General features: G+C 40.4%; 1 protein-coding gene across 1 annotated transcript in view; it reads left to right on the top strand.

Annotated features, from left to right (window-relative positions):
• Positions 1-2680: 2680 nt before the first annotated feature.
• Positions 2681-19577, top strand: part of Mrps6 (mitochondrial ribosomal protein S6) — a 20830-nt gene continuing 3933 nt past the window's right edge. The window contains exons 1-3 of the mRNA XM_033755941.1: positions 2681-2696; positions 6611-6726; positions 6917-7056. Of these exons, the coding sequence (XP_033611832.1) occupies positions 2681-2696; positions 6611-6726; positions 6917-7056 (272 nt within the window). The remainder of the gene's footprint in view (positions 2697-6610; positions 6727-6916; positions 7057-19577) is intronic.

Genomic DNA, 19577 nt, shown 5'->3' with positions numbered 1-19577 from the left:
CATTTTAAATTGTTATATATCACCAAATCATCCTTTAGAAAGTTTATATTTTTACTAGCATTATATATGAGTTTTTGAAGACACTGAACTCTTAAGCATAATACTTCCATGGACAGGAAAATGTACCAAATAACAGTGCCCACGTGGATTTGCCCCAATTATAAATTCTGTCAGTCTTCTGGCCTTCTGTCCTACTTTTAGTTCAGACCTGCTCTGAAGAGCACCCTTCCTGATACTCTTCCCCCTCTTGAAAGAGTGTTTACTTTTCAGGATCCGACTGAATTCTGCTTTGTTTAATCAACCAGTCAGTAGGCATTCTTGTAGCACTGTAGCCTTTTCATTTTCATAGGTGTTGACGTTTTTTTTTGTCTTGGCTCTACCTTCCCTGAGGCCAATCTGTTTGAAAAGGAAGAGGGCAACATGTATAAAGATGCTGCGTGCCATTAAATGTGGGTTCTGGTTGTTTTAACTTCCTAGTGGGTGGGGAGGGGGTGTTATACTTTCTGGGTGTTCTGAGGTCTGCTGTCTCAGAACTCTCTTTGCCAGACAGTCTGGTTAATCAGATAATTTTGTTGAGAAGTTTCTCTTCTGGGATATAAATATATTTAATTAGATTAAGCATTGATCATTAACCAGTAGTGGTATTTATGATACTGCTGTTTCTTAGCTTAAATAACCTTGCAGACAGGGAATTTTAGTTTAGAGCCAGAACAGATGCCTTTTCTTATGTTCTCCCCACCTCTTTTCTCTCTCTGTTACAGAAATTTCACTAATTAGAATCTCCAGAACTGTGGGTTTCAAAACATGATTTGAGAACACTTTGGCTTTCTAGGGACTTTTGTAAGAGATTGTAGTGAAAGTAGTCTAGTTGACCCTGGAACAACAAGAATTTGAGTAAACTAGGTCCATTTACTGTATATGTAGATTTTTGTTTATTTGGGATTTGTGAGAGCTTGGAAAAGCTCTCAGAAAACTACATAGCCTATAAATATGGAAAAAGATTAAAAAGACATGTCATGGATACATAAAATAGTCTTTTATCTTTTAGTACCAAATTATCTATACACAGATCTATTTTTAAAATAAGAGTTTATCAGGACTTAGGCACCCAAATACTTAAAGACCATACACAGCATCATTTGCATTTAAGGGAAAACTAGAATTGCAAACAACCGTAAAGGTGCTATGTTACATTTATCTTAGCCAAAAGGCCAAGAAGGCATTAAGGTGCTATATTGAACCATAACTGCACAAAGTCAGCATAATGCATGCTGTGCCACTATGATACTTTCCTGGCTGACTGTTGCTGCTGTTGATGTGAACTGAAGTTTGTAAAAATCTCCTTAAAATAATGTATGATACTTCTGAAACCCCACTTGAGCAGTTTTTCTCATATATTTGTGTCACAATAAAAAGTGATCTCTCTTGGTTTTGTGGGCTTTTCTTTGCATATACTATGTAGAATACAAAACATATTCAAATTGACTTTATCAGTAAAGCTTCTGTTTCACTAACTTTATCAGTCACTGTTTTTAGATACCATGTACTAGCGAGAGCAGGCAATACACTGTCTTTGTGAGAGGCTTATCTTGCTCAACATGATGGCGGTCAGGTCTGTGCGTCTCACAAATGAAAGAATTTTGTGCTTCCTTGTGAATAGTATTCCATTGTGTAAATATACCACATATTCTATATCCACTCATCTCTTTATGGGCATTTAGGCTGGCTCTATATGTTGGCTATTGTGAATTGTGCTGTGGTAGACATGAATGTGCAGGTATGCTGTCTCCATACCGATTTCCTCAATGGCTGTACTAGTTTACCTTCCCACCAGTAGTACCGAAGGGTCCCCCCATCCTTGCTGCCATTTATTGTTTTGTAGTCTCAATGATAGCATTGTGATGCAGTGGAGGAATGGGGGGTAGCGGGTGGGGAATCCCAGTGTACTGTACTTTGATTTGCATTTTGGAGAGGGGCAGTTGTACTTCATCTTATAAGAACAATGTAACTTTAATTTTTGTATTTCTGTGTGTATTTGAACTTGGTACTTTTGAAATGCATGAAATGTTTAATATTGTCATATAACATTTCATTTAATGATGGACAGCATATAAAATACTGCAAGATTATATGGCTCAATAATGCCATTGCCATCTTAATTTGTGTAAGTGATGTCTCTGCCACAATTGCTCAGAACGTGTACCCCTCCCCAGTGTTAAGTTACATGTGTTTGCATTTAGTTTCATTTCTACTAGATTAATTCTGGCCTTTTTTTTGGTGGTGGTTTTTCAGTACTAGGGATTGAACCTAAGACTTCACATAAGCTAGGCAAGTGCATTATGGCTGTGCTTCATCCCCAGTCCTTTTATTTTTTTGTAGATAGGGTCTTGTTATAGTCTCAAACTTGGTATCCTCTTGCCTCAGCCTCCCCAGTAGCTGGGACTTTGAGCATGTGCCATCGTGCCTAGTTTGGATCTTCTTGAGATACAATATCAGTATTAACAGCCTTTAGTACTATATGAAACAAGTAGGAAAACACTAGTATTTTAAGTGTGCCTTCAGTAGTAGTCACCTCCCTGGCAGTTTGCATTGTTGTATGTGAATGATGGCTTCACATTGTATTAGAGACAGGAGGAAACTTAGGGTTCCTTGAGAAAAGACAGGAGTAAGGGAGTAAGAGATGCTGCTGAGGGAAGGTATGATTAATAGATTAATTCATTTGACTACTTTTTAGCATTTTTTTTTCCATGCTGCAGATGGTGTTACACTCTGTAAATGCACTTGTGATCAAGATAAAGGTCCTTGATCTTCTAAAAATTATGTTCTAGTTAGGGAGAATTAAAATGAGAAGGACCTCAGAAGTACCTGGGGTAGAAGGGACACTTTAAATGATGAGGATTCAGAATGAGGGGCGTGAAAAAGAGAGTGAGACTTTTGTGGAACAGTGTGCCCCCAGGAGACTGAGAATTGCAATGGGAATGTTCACGCGAGGCTTGTAGAAATACGAAAATGGAGAAGTGCTAATTTAGCAGAAGAAACTAAGGCATGACTGCAAAATCAGTACATTTTAGCTATTCATCCAAGGCTTTATAACTCATTGATGAATAAGCTGAGACTGGAATCTTGTTTTACTAGCTCCAGTTCAAATGCATTCATTTTTTCTTTTCTGCATTTTTTTCCACTTGAATGTGTTCAGCGCCCCATTATGCCTTGCCAAGATTGTTTTATTGACATTGTAGTAGGTTGGAGGTTGACAGACATTGAGCACCTTGGGGAGCTGCTTTCAGATGGGTGAGGGAAGCCCATAAGTGTTACCCATAACTTTTTAGACTAGATGGAATTAAGTGTTCTCGAGAATTTATAAATGAAATTTATGCCAGCAGTTTGCTTTCTGTAAACCATATGCTTATACAAATTGAACACACCACCAGCCTAAATTTTTTTATCTTAATACATTTGTAGGTTTCATCAAATAAGGGAAGCTGGAGTTGGTAACTTGGGTTGATTAGATTAGGGGCATGTGGTTAGAATGGTGAGTTGTGGAATTGGTTCTAAGACCTGTGGTATGTTGAGGCTGATGGTATTCATTAGGTGATGCCCTATGTGTCTCTCTGATGACCCATCATTTGGAGAATTCACATTTGTATTTAAGTCACCGTCCAGGCTCATGGCTTTATTTTTGTTGCATTTTCTTGTGAGTGGTTTGAGGCTCTGCCAGCTTCCTCAACCTATCACAATGTAGAGCAGGGGTTGGCCAGATGGTAAATAATTGAGGCTTTGGTGCCATATTATCTCTGTTATAGATCTGCCTGTAAGCACAACAGCAGCCACAGGCACTATGCAGATGTATGTTTTGGCTGTGTTTCAATAAAACTTTATTTGCAAAAACAGGCAGTGAACTGCATCTAGCCCATAAGCCCTGGATTGCTGACCCTGCTTTTGTGAAGTAAGGAATAGGGGACATGTTGAGCAACCCTATAAACTCCTGAAGTACGTTTTTTTTTTGGTCTCTAACATTTGGGTAATTTGGGTAATTTACAGTGAAAGGAGTGTGACCATACAAGCAGTCTACACTTTGACCTTGGTTCACCACAGTTAACAAAATGTGTTTGATATTTTAGTAAGTTATGTCCTTTTGAGGAGGCCTGCCCCCCCACCTTTTTTTTTTTAAATGTAAGAAAAAAATCTTTTATTTCACAAGATCTTACTTTAAAAAAGGGTACTCCCTGTTTTATACTAAAACATTTCAGTTGGAATTTAAACAAGACAAAAGATAATGAGTTATATTCCTTTTTAAACAAGCAAAACTGAAATTAAAGTTAAGGATTTTGATAACTAATCAGAAGACTGTGGTCAGTCAAAGTTGTTGGTTTTTCTTAGCCCTGGACTACTTTATTTGGATATACAATTCCTCCAATGTATTTTCAGTTAAATGATACAGTACCAGGTCAAGAAACAGCATCTTTATGGAAATAAAATATCTTGCTGTTAATAATGAGGGTTACGCAAAAGTAAGGAAATGTCTTTGTGAATTAATGAAAAGTGAGAAGAATTTCAGTATTCATGTGATTAGAACCATTTTTACTCAGTGCTCTTATAAGGAGAAATTGCCATAGACTTCTTACCTAGATAACGTTAGTGGGAAGAGATTTTCACTGTGATTTTGTTTTCTGGAAAACTCTTTGTTTTATCATAAGATTGGTACAATATGTAAATAAATGTTCCTGGCACGATTTTTAGTCCTGGGCTGCAATATGAAATTAATGTAAAAACTTTTCTAATACTTTGTGTGTTCATATTATCTTTGCAGTATTTGTCAGAAAGAAAAATTTATATATATAGTGGATTTTCTGGTCACCAAAATACACACATACTTGTTCCATACTTCTCATTTGATACAAATGAAGATATTCTTTTCCTGCACTTCAAAACCTTGTGTTTTGCTTGTGTCCTGACTCTTGTATTTGTTGCCTTTGACTCTTCTGTGCCTCTCACTGTCCTCTCCTGTTATACTTGGCAGATTTTCTTTTCCTTTTAGCAGCCTCTTCCACTTACTAGCTGCTTTGTCTTGGCATCTCTTATAGGCCCAATTTTGAGTCTGTAAACCTTGGCTCTTTTTTAAAAAATAAAGATCAAATAGATAACAATAAAACACTAGACCATTGTCAGGCCTATAGCGCTCAGGCATATACGGTAGCTGCCATCACTGTTGTTACTGAAAAAAATCTGCATTTTAACCTCTTGACTGGTCCATTCCTCTTCAACTCATGTTTTGCTCATGTGTTTTGTCTCCCACACTTTGGCTCAGACTTGCTTGCCCCTTGAGTTCTGGTACTGTCTCTTTGTCATTGTTCTTGTACCTCTACCTCGGGAAACGTTGCCATCTGCCTTCTAGCCCCATCTTGCAAAGTTCCCATGCAGTCACCACCCTGCAGCTCTATCTCCGTTCTCAGCCCCATGTTCTGGAGTCTGCCTTTCTTTACTTTCCTGTGAGAAAGCAGTCTCCTAATTTTTCTTGTCCTCTTTGATGGTGTGCTTTAAATGTGCTTCTCAGACTTCAAGTCGTCTCGTTAGCCTTCCAATGTCTTTGTTCTTTAAAAGTTTTGCTGTTGGGTTCCTCTCCTCCCCCTTTATCCTCTTAAGTGAGCTCATCTCATTGTAGCTTCCAGTAGCCTTCTATGTGGATGACTATAAAACAGGTATATCTAACCCACCTGTATTTTAACCTTAAGGTTTATAATTTGAGAGGTCAACCTAGGGAGCCACGGTATCTCAGACTCAGCATGTCCTAACCCCAGTTCTTTTCATTGTTCCTTGACGGCTTCTCCAGATTTCCTTTAGCTGCTAATGACAGTGCTATTCTCCAACCCGCAGATTTTGATGTCCCCTTTGCTCATACCTCACCCTCATTCTCCACATTGTGCTAGTTGGACTTCTCAGGTTTATCCTTGTGTGGTTTCTTCCAACATTTTTTGTTTATGTGTATGCACAGAGATATATTTGGAAAAGAAATTCACCAAAATTTTAAATCTTCTATATCTGGATGATGAAGTTTGTACATTGTTTTAACTTTGGTTTTGGTTTTCATAACAGACCTTTTTTACTTATATTCTTGTACATGGTCTGCTGACTTCCTTCTCAGCCCTCCTTGACCTCAGCCTCTGGGACTCCTAGCTCTTTCCTTCACTTAGCTGCCTTTGCTCTTTCTTTGCTTGTTTCCTAATTCATTGGTTCACTGTATCTGTAGTCTTTACTTTCAGGGCTGTGATCTGGTGTTCTTTCCTTAATGAAGCTCTTACCCAGCTGTATATGTTTCTTCCATGAGCCTTCTGGCTTTTCTGACTTTTGGTCTTAACATGTATTTTTGTGTTGAGCTCTTTAATAGGTTGTAATCTCCATGAAGGCAGAAATTGGGTTTTGTCCCTCCCCTTTCAGTTAGAATCTTTCAGTTTTTCCTTGGGAACAAAGCTGCTTTTGCCACTGGCTATGGTTTTGGTGGAATGGTCAACTAAGGTGTCCTACCAACAAGATGCTCTTCTCCTGGAATTTGAACTTTGAGTCGTGAGCTACAAGAACTGACAGTGACTGGTACTGGTTGAGCCCTGCTGAGGCGCTCTGAAGAAGCCACTCATTAGTTCCTGCCTCCCAGATCCCTGGAGCTGCCCTGACCCTGAACTCTTCGAAGCCTGGTTCTCCAGATTTTCCTTCATTCCTGTGAGATACCTTGTATCCTTACTATAAAAAAGGTCTCTATTTTAAGTCAGAATTTTTTTCTGTTGCTTTTACCCAGAGATTCCTACCAGTAGAGCTGTTAGGATTGGAACTAATTGGACTTAATTGTTCTGGTTCTTATACTGACTTTCATGCTTTTTGTTTTTTGTTTTTTCTTCTCTTTAACTTCAAAAATAAAACACAGCCAGAGACTGCTGCTGCTTTGAAACGTACAGTAGAAGCCCTGATGGACAGAGGAGCCGTAGTGCGGAACTTGGAAAACCTGGGTGAACAAGCACTTCCTTACAGGATCTCTGCCCACAGTCAGCAGCACTGGAGAGGCGGGTAAGTTTGTTCATGAAGCATGTGGAAAGTCTTTGATTGGCTCAGATAAGAATATTGATTAATCTTAGGAATTACCATAATTTCACCTTGAGATCCCCGTTGTTCCAGATGTCTTTAGGTGCGTGCTGGTACTGTAGCAGTGTTGTGCTGTGAATAGGGTGTAGTTATCCTGGCCTTTGGTAGACAGTAAGCGGAACAGAAACAGCCTGTGCTAACGAGCAACAGGCTTATGAGCTCTTGATTGAAGGAAGCTTTTCTTGTCAATTTGATCATATTTTCCCTCTGGCATTGCTTTGCCTTTAAGACAGCTCAGTGAACAGTTGTGTTGTCTGCATACTCAGGGCTTCTTTGTAATTACATAGGTTGCAGATAAAGTATATTTCTTTAGACCAGGTACATAATCGGAGTCTAATCCACAAGAGAAAAAATTGGCTTTACTGTTCCAACTAATGATCACAGTTTTACTGTGCTGGCCTTTTTTTCCTCCTGGGGTATAACAACTTCCTCAAACATGTCAAGAGTGTGATTCTTTAATAACTATCTCTGTAATAATTCTCTGAAAACAGTTTATAGATTTTGTTTGAAGCTTCTCTGAGCCTTAATGGTGTCAGTTTTACATCCATAATCTCTGGCACGAAGGAAGCATCTTCTCACATTGTGATGGGTTTCCAAGAAGTAAATGTTAGGGAAGATGGGAATCAGTTCTTGATACAGTGGGAAAAGTCCAGAGGTAGAAGACTCTTCTCCCCTGGTACTCTGCAGCTCTGTGTGCCCTTCAGCAAGTAACCTAGTGTCTTTCAGCTTCCTTGAGCTTGAACTGAGTCAGTCCATTCTCCTGTCCATTTGTCATGAGAGCAAGTAAGAAAATCTCTGCAGGCGTGCTCTGTGGGCAGAATATTGCTTAGCCTTGTGAATCTCCTGGTCACAAGCAGTTAGAACTCATGTGATTAGATCAGCGTGGAGTCACACCTCACACTGAGGCTTTGTAGTGCATTTAAACTATCTCCTGAGATGTGGCACATACTACAGACCTCCTCCTTTGATTGCTTTACTTTGTTTTGTGCTAATGTTCAGCTTCTTGAGAGTACGTCTGAAAAAGAGTGCCTGAGCATTGCTAGGCAACAGGAAATGCACAGTGGCTGGGCCTCTTTTACAATCATAATAATGAGAGAGGGAGATTGAGGTGGAGATGTGTATGAAACCCACCTACCTACCTGCTTGCTTGCTTTCTTCCTTCCATTTTTCTTTCCTTCTCTTTCCTGCCTTTTCTTTAACTTAACAAAAGGGATGTGGCTTTAAGAGCAAGCTTTTTCTTTAAAAAGAGAATATAAGCCAAGTGCTGTGGTACCAGTAGTCTCAAGTATTTGGGAGGCTGAAATGGGTGGTAGGATCACTTGAGTCTGAATTTGAGGTCAGGTTAGACAACATCACAAGATCCCATCTCCCTCAAAAAGGAACATATAAAATGTGGCCAAGAAGTACTAGCAGGTCTTGGGTGGGAGCCCCTGAACAAGGAGAACAGTTTCTTTATCCATGTGTGCTTGCAGCGTGTCCAGTAGGTATCTGCTTTCTGCCCTTTATCCAGGTACAGGAGTTGACTTTGTTGAGAGCTGTGGGTCTAGCATCCTAGAATGTGCACATTTTAAGGGGGAAGGTTTGCTAGAGATCAAACCCAGGGCCAGCAAGTTCTTTAGTACTGATACATCCTAGTCCAGTGGTGGTGAACCTATGGCACGTGTGCCACAGCAGGCTGTATCAGTAGAAGCTCTAAAAGGTTCACCATCACTGTCCTAATCCTTTGAATGTGCATTTCTAACAAGTGTTTGTGGAATGCTGATGCCTGTGTGTAGGGCTGGTACGCAGTGGGGATAGGGATGAGGCTGTGTGTGGTTTTTCTTTATAAATAGAATAAATTCAGGTCCTGGAGAAGCACCTTGAATTGGGTTCCTTATGAGGTGTGTATGCCTGACCAAGGACTGTCATTGTTGCTGAATTCATTGGCATTTAAAGATTTCTGGTTATTTTATTTTAGACTTCTCAGCAAAGTAGGGGCAACATTTCTACAGTGAATTACAGAAGAGAGGTGGCCAGCCACTGCAGGGGAGGTTTGGATTTTAGGTTTTGTTACCTGGATGCATCAACATCTGGTGTTTATTTAAGGAACTGAGTGCTTTTCATAGTGTAATCAGTTAGATGTGGGAAGCCTTGCATGATTGTATCTCTTCTAGAGAGTCACACACTACCATGTAAATGGTGAGGAGCACTTTAGTAAGATCTCTGTAGTTAGATCAGTTTTATTTGACTATGCTACCTTTTGTTTTGTAGCACTGTGAATATACTCCACAGTACTTTTGGTAAATGAACATAAAAGGGCTAGTGTATTTGGAATTACCTGAATAAAGATTTGGAATTGGGTGTTGTGTCCAGGTGTCTGCAGTGGATAGCTCAAGGTTAGTGGATGTTTTCTTGCCTTCAGCCTGTCCCCTATTAGTCATTAACCTCAGCCACATTTATACCAGGCTTTTTCTTCATTTGACAGATTCTTTATGTGCACTGTATACAGCCAAGATGGCACTGCAGACATTCATTGTGTGGATTCTTGTATACCAGGGTGTGCTACATGCTGGCAAGGCTCACTTTTTAAAAGCGGTTTCCCTAGTGGTATCCATAGGTCTCGGTATGGTTTCTGTGGTTTGTTATGGCACGGCTCCTAATATCAAGGAGTTTTCAGTTTGAGGACTTGGTTGCATAGTGTTAACCTAGGCACTAGCAAAGAAGGTGTGTTTGAAGGTGCCCCGAGCAGCAGTAGTATTAGCTTTCTTGTTGCTGGTTTTCAGTATCCAACATGCACAATTTATAGAGGAGAGGTTTAATTTGTCTCACAATTTCAGGGGATTCAGTACATGGAGAGCCAGCTCCAAGGTGGAAACATGGTGGAAGTCTGTGATGTGGCTGGGAAGCAGAACAGGGGAACAAAGCCAGAGAGGAAGAGGCTGAGGGCCAAAGACCCAAATGCCACTCCATTACTCACCCAGAAGTGTGTTCCATTAATCTTCTCCATGAATCCCAAGCCAGTCAAGATTATATCCTACCCTAACTGCCACACTAGTCCACGCTGCTAACCACATGTCTGTGCCATAGTTGTTTCCCAGGATATTGAGTAATTGATGTCCTCATTCTCCCATCCCTGTCTCTTCCCTTAATGGCAGTTCCCTGATACACGCAGGCCAGGGGGGCTGAAGGGGAAAGGATAGGGAGAGAAGTACTTGAGCAGGAGAGATGTTCTGCTTTAAGATTAGTAGGGAAGCCTTCCCAGAGGAAGACGAAATAATTTGGAAGTGGTACCTGGTATTTATTATTATATCAAATCTTTTTTCAGTTTATGCCAACAATAGAAATACAGTCACTATATTCCAAATATTAATTTGGTCTGTCCCCACTTTAGAAACAGGTTACATTCCAGAAATGTATCTGTAAGTCTGTTTCTAACTGTGAACCTGTTTTCCCACTGGAACAAAGCTTGATGTTTAAGTTCTAAACTGGTACACAGAAATTTACTTAACTTAAAATCTTAGTTGATAGAATTGGGTGGACCATTTATATGCAGCTGGGGACCATTTTCAACTTGTTTTTTAAAATGCTGCTGTGTTTCCCCTGGCAGCAGAATGGAGCTTGGGTCTGGCCACCCTTGTGAGGGAAGAGGACAATATACCTTACACACTTGCAACTTTTATTTACACTATTTTTCCCCAAGGTCAATACATTTCAAGTTAGTTTCCAGTTAAGTCATGTGAATTTAGGAACCTAGGGTGGAGTTGCTTCTGCTGGGTTGGCTAGGTCAGTGTGGTTAGGGATTTGGAGCTTCTGGACTGGTTTTGCAGACAGAAGCTTTTAGCCCCATTCACCACCTGTTGCCACCAGGCAGTGTCTGGAAATCACTGGCATCCAGCTCAGACCTGGGGATCTTAGAAGGCCTGGGAACCATTGCTCTTGCTTTGGTCTTCTAGCCTCTTAGTCTTAGTCTCCCCTCTGTACCTTCACATGCTCTCCTTGATGCCGTCATCTCTGTGGAAAAGTCTTACTGTATCCTTCACTGGTTAAAAGGGGAGAATGTCACACACATAGGTTGGAGCAGAGGGAGTAGATGATTCTTTGAAGACTTTCAAGAAGGGTCAGGCATCAGAATGACAGCCCCTGCCCCGCCTTTGCCGGAACACTGCATTGTCTCACAGCAGAGCTGCAGAGGATTTGAGACTCTTTCCACTAGATGGGGCTGGACAGAGAGCAATTTCTGTTGCAGGGGAGAGAGCTATAGAAGAAATGGGTCTACATTTACTTCATCGTTGGGCCTTGTGCACATTGTAATAGGAAGCCTCAGGTGGCTTTTGACTTTGCCAAGTCTGATTTTACTGCCTGAGACTGAGAGCTGACCTCCACATGTCTTTGAATGAGAACTCTAGTAGTGAAGGGGGTTCTTGGCTTTTTTTGCTTTTCCTTTCCCTGTTTTCATCTGCTCTGAAATTTGGATAGGTGCTTATGGCAAAGTTCTGCTGGCCTGTATACAGGATACTCTTCTATTTACGGGTAAGCAGAATGATAAAAATAACTGACTGTTATAGTGAATCAGTGGAATTTTACTGAATCACTCCCCAAATGTATCTGCAGCTTACTCCAAAAGCCTTGGCACCCGCTGTAGAGGAGATTGATTCTCCTCTGTAGTTTTCCCATTAGCTAACATTTCCATGTTCTTGTGCTTTGCTGCCAGCATTAAGTCAAGGCCAGCGTCCTGACCCCATTCTTGTGTGTCGGTGCTCTGCTGCCTGTTTTAAGACAGGGCTGCTGTGTCCTTAGAGGTTTCTTTCAAGTGGCAGTGCCCCAAAATTTGTAAAGATTCTGCATCAGGTTTATTGGTTTTTTAAAGCATTTGAGGCCCAGCAGATATAAAAAGAAATAGCGCTTTTCCATGCAGAAGATGCCTTGGTTTTATGGTGTATAATTCACTGCCTTCGTGAAGCCTGAATCCAGAAAGAATTAACCTAGGCAGTCTAGGAACTGGCATCAACAGATCTGTTTCCTATCTTCAAAAAGCTCCAAGATGCTTTGGGGCTACAGAGCCCTCCCTCTCCTTCCCCACCCGCTACCCACTGAGAGTGCTTCAGTGGAAATTTCCACTTGTCTGCCAGGGGAAGGGGAGGGTGTCTGAGAGAGACAAGAGACAAAGAATATAACTCCAGTTCAGGCAAGCTCTTTCTGTGGAAAACATGGAAATACAGGGTTAAGACAAATGTAAAATTTTAAAAAATCACAACATTTATATTTAAGAGTCTACAAAAAACACATTTTCTCTTAATGTCTAGGTGGGGAGTGGAGCAGCTAGGGCTAGAAGCCCCAGGTGTCTGCGTAGGCTTATGTCAGAAGCTGATCCAGCATTATCAACCTTCTAGGACTGACCCTTTGGGGAGGAGGGGAAAGGACACTGAGCAGCTCCTGCCCTTGCTGCTGTGGATCATTGTTTTCCAGGATCAAGCACAGGTTATTCTAGGAAGCCATTTCTTTGGGTATTTTCAGATCTCTGAAGTTCCAGGGGTTGTAGTGGAGAGTTTAATAGTATGAAAATGTCTTTAAAAATTCAAAGGGAGGGAACTCATCACCTGGAAGATCATGTATGTAGAATTAGTTTACTATTCTTTGGCTTTTGAACATTTTCATCTAAGGAGAAATGCCTGAATGTACTGACCCTGTTTTGGCCCCTCCTTTCCGTGTCATGCGGTGTCAGTCATCTCTTTATTCCACTTCTGCAGAACTGGTTTAGAAGAAGAGATTCCATACCTAGAACCTCATGTGGAAAGCATTGTTTAAATGTAGACACCGTTGATCTTTGGGTTGTAGATGAAGATAGTGCCTAGGCTACCTAGGTGGGATGTAGAGTCCTTTCCCTTGTACCATGTAGCACATGACTGAAGGTGCCGGAAGTGTGTAATTAGAGTTGAGATTATTGAGCTGATATTTCCAAAATGATCCGTCCACTTACTCTAATCACTGGCTAGAAAAACTGAAAAACTATCTCTTTGGAGTACTCTATTATTACTTGTTGAATGCCAGCTTGGGGGCATGTCTAGACAGTAGCAGTGAGTCACAGTTCTAGGCTATTTTACCTTGAGTAGGGAATGTGAGGATGAGGATGGAGTTAGAGAAGTCTATATGTGTGAGGATTTTAGATCTTGTGTTTTGACTTGTAACTGGTTGGTGAAGTCAAGAAGCAAACTCCCACACTTCATTATGTCCCCTGAATCCTGTTGTTCCTCCCCTCTTTCAGGGCAGGAGGAAGGTGAGGGACAGGACGGTCCGATTCCCCTGGAGACACTGCACCTCTCTTCTGGCCTCCTTCCCTTAAACTTAGCTCCTGAGTTCCACAAGTGGCAGCCTCCATCAGGATGCAGGGAATGAATTTCAAGGGAGCTCCAAGGTCACTTTTTCAACCTAACCCCCTTCCCCATTAACATTTTTTTTTTGGTGCTGAGGATTGAACCCAAGGTCTTCTTATTGAGCTACATCCCCAGTCTCTCTCTCTCTAAGTTGCCCAGGCTGGGCTTGAACTTCGGTTCCTTCTGCCTCAGCCTCCTGGAATGCTGGGATTACAGGCCTGAGCCGTCACACCTGGCTTTGAATTCTCATTTTTCTAGGTTAACAAACCTGAGCTGTCATGGGAAAGAGAACTGTGCAGGCCTCAGAGGCTGTACAGACTCATAGCTCCAAGGAAGTTGCAGGGCTCTTGACTGTCATGTCTGTAAAAAGCCTCATTCCTCAGGTCATGTGTAGTTAGCCCAGCAGCCCACTTTTGTGTGTCCATGACTGTTGCGGCATTGCCAGTCTCAGACAGGAACCAGGATCTTTTGCAGAACCCTGGGTTTCTGCTAGCACAGCAATCTTTGCAACTTTTATTCCCAGCTGGACTTCATGTTCTAGGAGGAAAAGGCCACGTGCACCTCATCGTTTTGGCCTCTTTCTGAGGTTTGCCTGTGAAAGATACTAACTAGTTAAATTTGTCCAAATAGGTATAAAAAGCAATCAGCAATTGGTCAGGGTCCTTTCTGAATGAATGTCATAATGGACGGTAAGCCTGTATGCTGGGGATGCTAAAGCAGACAGATTGAGTTTATCCTGGACTTTTGCTTAGTTCCCTCAGGGTGGAAGCGGGGCATCTTGGTTCCCTGGGAGGAGAGCTAGGGAGGTAAGGGTTTTAACAGAGTGTGAATGCAGTACAGTAAGATCTGTTCATCTCTTCACCACTTCCCTTTACTGTATTTGGTGGTGTTTCCTTTTCGGGGAAATTTCCATGGTGTAATAAGGAGCCCATAAGAGTGGAAGTAGCTTTGCCCACATCAGCCTCAGGCACAGATTAGCAGATTAATAAGCATAAAATGACCCATTGCAAGTTGTAGTTGTGGGCACAAACCCATTTGCATTTTGGCCAGCATTCTTCTTTGGGTTTGGTTGCTAAAGGTGTGTCATTACTGGTGGAAGGGAGTTAAGAAGGTGAAAACAGGAGGGCTTTTGGTAGCAGTGGGGAGCCTCCAGAAGCCCACTGTCCAAATTTAGGTTTTCTAGACCTTTATCTAGGCCTTTGCTTTATCCTTGAGAAGCCTTTAGAGTGCTTGTGCTAAGTGGCAAGAGGTGGAGTAGTTAGGGGGGAATTGTGGGGTCCTGAGCTTGTTTCTCTTATTGGTACATGTCTGCAGTACATAAAGATTATATTCCTTGTGGAGAGATGGTACATGTACATAACACATCTTAATTTTTTCATCACTTTCCTCTCCCTCCGAGCCTGACTCTTAATACTGTGATCTGGGGCAGATCACCTACCTATCTGAGCTTCACTTTCCTCAAAAGGGTTGGACTGCTTCGTCCTTATGATCCTTTCCAGCTCTTACAGCCTGTATGATTTTGAGCCTAGTTGGTCTCAAGACTGTGAGTGACTTCTTATGTCTGGAATCAAAAGACCTGTATTTGAGTCCTGCGCATGGCCTCTTAGTTGAGTGAGCTCTAGCTAGTGATGGAACCTTTCTGAGTAGTATTAGATTGTAAGACTCAGGAGGTAGTTGGTATGTAAGAAACCACACACTAGAAAACTCGGGCATATTCATTTCTGGGAGGAACTGCTGGACTCAAACCAATACTTAATTCCACCTCCTCCTCTTCTGCTTCCTTGGTGGCTTTCCCCTGCCCTTCATCCTTTGCCTCAAAAGCTGTTTAAAGAATGTAAGAGCACTTTGAAAATTAGAGAGAGTGGTATGTAAGACATTTCTAAGTTCCAAAATCCAAGCTTTCTGATATTTGTCTTCTGGCTTACATCCTTGGGTATCATTCTTGCCCTTATCACCAAATGGTATTCAGAAGCTTGAGAGTGTTTCTTAAGATTATTTACCGAGTGCTCGTGTATGGAGAACGCTATTTGGGAAGACTGAGGATTGATGAGTGGAGGGTTGAATGGGTTATTTGCAACTGTAGGATAAGTTTAAACTACTCGCCCACAAAAGTGCCTCTCACACCTGGGATGCAGCTGAAAGGAAAATGGAAGAAATCAGTGATTGTTGTTAATTATACTGAAGGTAAAATCAAGGCAAGCCCAGAGGTGGTGTTTGACTAACTTAAGTACTTGTAGGTATAGAAGAGCAGGTTTTACTCAAGACAGCAGGAGGCATGTGGGAACTGCTGAAGGAGAGCCGGGCATACTTCTAGAGCTAGCAGTGGAAATGCTTTACTGCTGGGTGCCAGGGAGGGCGAAGCCCTTCCCTTCACGTTGTCTCTCCTACCTTAAGCTTCCAGCAAGAGGTTCTAAGTGGAATAAAGCAAGACAGAAAAGGCAAAGAAAGAAGCAGCTCGGAGAATGCATGTAGTTCAAAGGAAAACCACCTGCTGTCAAATGAAGTGTAGAGGAAATGTTAGCAGACAGAGCGAGGGCATGACTTGTCCATGGGAGTTTGGAAGGACATTTTGATGAGTACCAAGTGAAAGAACACATGGTTAAATGGGAAGAAATGCCAGTGCTGGGTTGGGTGAGAGCTCCCAACCTTCCACCAGAGGGCCAAAATGAAATTACAGTACTGGAGGGCAGGGGAATTGGGTAAGAGGCTGTAGGTTGGCACGGAGTGGGTAATTTGAAGATATTTGTATTTAATCTTTAAGTCCTACTCCAGAGTCTTAAGGCAAGTAAGCAAAAAATAAAATGCTAAACAAATGAGCAGTTTATAAATTGGGTGATTGCAATCTGTTAGGCTTTATGGAATAGGAAAAAAAGCAAGTGGAATTAAACTTTGGAAAGTTTGGCCACATTGCCACATTATAGTTTTCAGAGTAAGCCTGCATGGTGGTCTCACCAGTGAACAAATATGCAAGTCACTTTCCCAAAAAGCTGGCAAAACACCTGAAGAATTTACATGATTTCCAAGAAACCTGGGAAACTCAATAAGCTACAATCACTGCCCCCCCATAATTAGGTCATTCATCAAGTTCTGCCCATTCAGTTTCTAAACTATTTGTAAATCAGTGGTTTTATGTACCAAGATAATTGACATCCATTAAAGAGGGGATAAAGTATACGATTTCTTACGGTTTGTCACCATAAGGTGATGTATGTGTACACCTTTGAAACACTGCAGTCAAGACAATAAACATAGTCCTCACCCCAGGTCTCCTCTACCCTTCCACACCAAGCAGGCACTGATCTGCTGCTTTCATTATAGATCTGTTTTATATTTCCTAGAGTCATATGTGGATAGAATCAGATTTATATGTACAGAGGACTCCCAAAATTCATGCAGGGTATGTTCCTAGAGCACCTGTGAATTAAGAAAATCCACGAATTTCAGATATGGTAAAAAATGCCAATATTTATAGTTTAACCACTAAATATACTGTCTCCTGCAGTTATATAATTTAATTTAATAAAATACTGCAATAATAAAGCCTTTGTAGGTGCAGGGTGTTTTGGTAGCTTCTTAGGGATCTTAGGGCTTTAAGAAGAACAAAACAGTACTCAAGATAGCAGCAACCTGTTACGATGCAGGAATGCTGGTGTATCTGCCAGACCCGCTCTTGCATTGGCTACATGCAAACCTGCCAAAAAAAAAAAAAAATCCAGAGGATATCTTCAGTTTCTGTGAACAATTATTAGTTAGGTTCTAAGGAAAAGTGCGAAAGACTGAGGTTGTGCACTCTGATCCGTGACTTTGTGGGGTATGCTATACTCATTTGAAGCTAGTTTCTTCCCTTCTTATAGTTAAATTTGAGATTCATCAATAGTTGACTCTCCCCACCTTTTTTTTTTTTGCTGAGTAACATACCATTCTATGCTTATGATTTTACTTTTATTTTGGTAAGAGGGATCAAACTTAGGATCTTGTGCTTACAAGGCAGGTACGGCGCCGCTGAGCTAAATCCCTGACCCATGACTTTACATTTTGAAGGCTGTATGTGTTCTTTTCATTTTGGGGTTGTAACAGGCAGATCACAAGCTGTTGTGTGGAACCTTACTCTGATTTCTATTGGGTAAATAGTAACAGAATAGCTTGGTCATAACAGCGAGTCTATGTTTAAGAGCATGCCAAAATGTTTTTTCAAGTTGTTTGTAGCATTTGCATTCCCACTAGCAGTGTATAAGAGTTCCACTTTCCCTACATCCTCACCAACACTTAGTATGGGCAGTCTTTTTCAGTTCAGCTAGTCAAGCATGTGTCTCTTTGTGGTTTAATTTGTATTCCACTAATGATTAATGGTTTGATTATTTTTTCATGTGCTTTTTGCCATTATAAACCTTTGATGGAATGTCTGTTCAAATCTTATCCCCCTTGTTTAGAAAGTTGTTTTGTTGTTAAGTTTGGAGAGTGGTTTAGATACCAATATTTTATCATACATAATTGGCAAATCTTTTGTGGCTTATCTTTTATTCAAAGAGCAGTTTCTAATTTTGATAGTCCGATTTATATAAATTTTCTATTATGGATTGTGTTTTAAATGTTGTGTCTGAAGGTGCTTGACTTTAACCCAAGGTCACAAAGGCTTTTTTGGGTTTTCTTCTGGAAGTTTTATCACTGGATAATTTATAATTAGTGTTCCGTTTTGGGTTGATTTCCTTCAATGATACATGTATACAGCAAAGTTCACTTTTTTACATAAGGATATTGAATTGGTCAAGCACACTGCTGAAAAGACTGTAGATTCTCAACTAAATCAATTGAATAACAGTGTCTTGATTAATATTGCTTTAAGTTTTGAATTTAGATGGAGTTAGTCCTTAACTTTATTCTTCATCCAAGTTTTGGTTTTGTACATCATTTTGTTTCATCTGAACTTGAGATTCTCTTGAATCTGTAGATCAATTTATGGAGAGTTTCACATATACATCTGAGAATTCTTACCCATTGCTGATTAATAAGTCAGAGAGATCTCTAAAAAATAATAATGTGTAGTTGGAAATAAGAGAACTTTGCAGTGGGGATATGTGTGCCAAGAAGTTGAGGCAGAGGGTAGTTGTCAAAATAAAAAGTGAGAGATTTACATAAGATTTACTAAAGTAGAATATAAACTTTATTGGTTTTGGAAACGAGGTAGGAGTTGGCATCAGCTCATTGGTAAAGGTGATCTAAATGTTTCTATCCAAAACATCTTTTTTGAATTATTACAGCCTTAAATAAGGTTAAAGATAAACTTTGTTACAGAAATTTGTGTATACCTTCATAGATGTTAAGAAGTGTTTTCTTGTTTGATTTTTTAAATCCCCGGCCCAAGTGTTTTCTTCATTAATAATCTACTTGTGTTACATTAAAAAAAAGAGTATCAGTCAATACATTAAGGATCTCTACTATGTCAGTGTGACTTCATCTTAATTAACAACATCAACAATGACCCTATTTCCAAATAAGGCTTATCTTGTGGTTTAAAGAAAGAAATTTGTGCATACCTGTGAGGCTTCACATAAAATAAAGAGGCCTCTCCTAGGACTTTAGAAATTTCTTGAAACAGTATTTAACTCAGAGTGACAGTCATGAATCCCCTCCCTCTTCATTACTTTGAGACTTCAACTTTCTCTGTTTTTTGGCAAAAATGATTTCATATTGGTACATCAGCTTTCACAACATGAAAAAGGTATATACCTCTATGTAGGGTTTTTTTTTTCTTGACGCAACCTTTTTCACATTTATTTCTAAGTCACATTTAATTCCAGATTTGATTATTTGGTGCTGATACATGAAAATATAATATTTTGCATATTGATTTGTATCTTACAACTTTGCTAAACTCACTCATTTTGTTATCTTTTTAATACATTTCTTCAAATTTCCCCAGTAATTATGTCATCTCCAAGTAAAGCCAGTTTTACTTTTTTCATGCCAATATGGATGTCTTTTCTTTCTTTCTTTTTCTTTCTTTCTTTCTTTCTTTCTTTCTTTCTTTCTTTCCTTCCTTCCTTCCTTCCTTCCTTCCTTCCTTCCTTCCTTCCTTCCTTCCTTCCTTCCTTCCTT

This window comes from Fukomys damarensis, unplaced genomic scaffold, assembly GCF_012274545.1.
Source record: "Fukomys damarensis isolate Sample0158 unplaced genomic scaffold, DMR_v1.0_HiC HiC_scaffold_24, whole genome shotgun sequence".
NCBI classification, from domain to species: Eukaryota; Metazoa; Chordata; class Mammalia; order Rodentia; family Bathyergidae; genus Fukomys; species Fukomys damarensis.
Note: the sequence above shows the minus strand (reverse complement) of the source record. Positions and strands in the feature narration are given on the sequence as shown.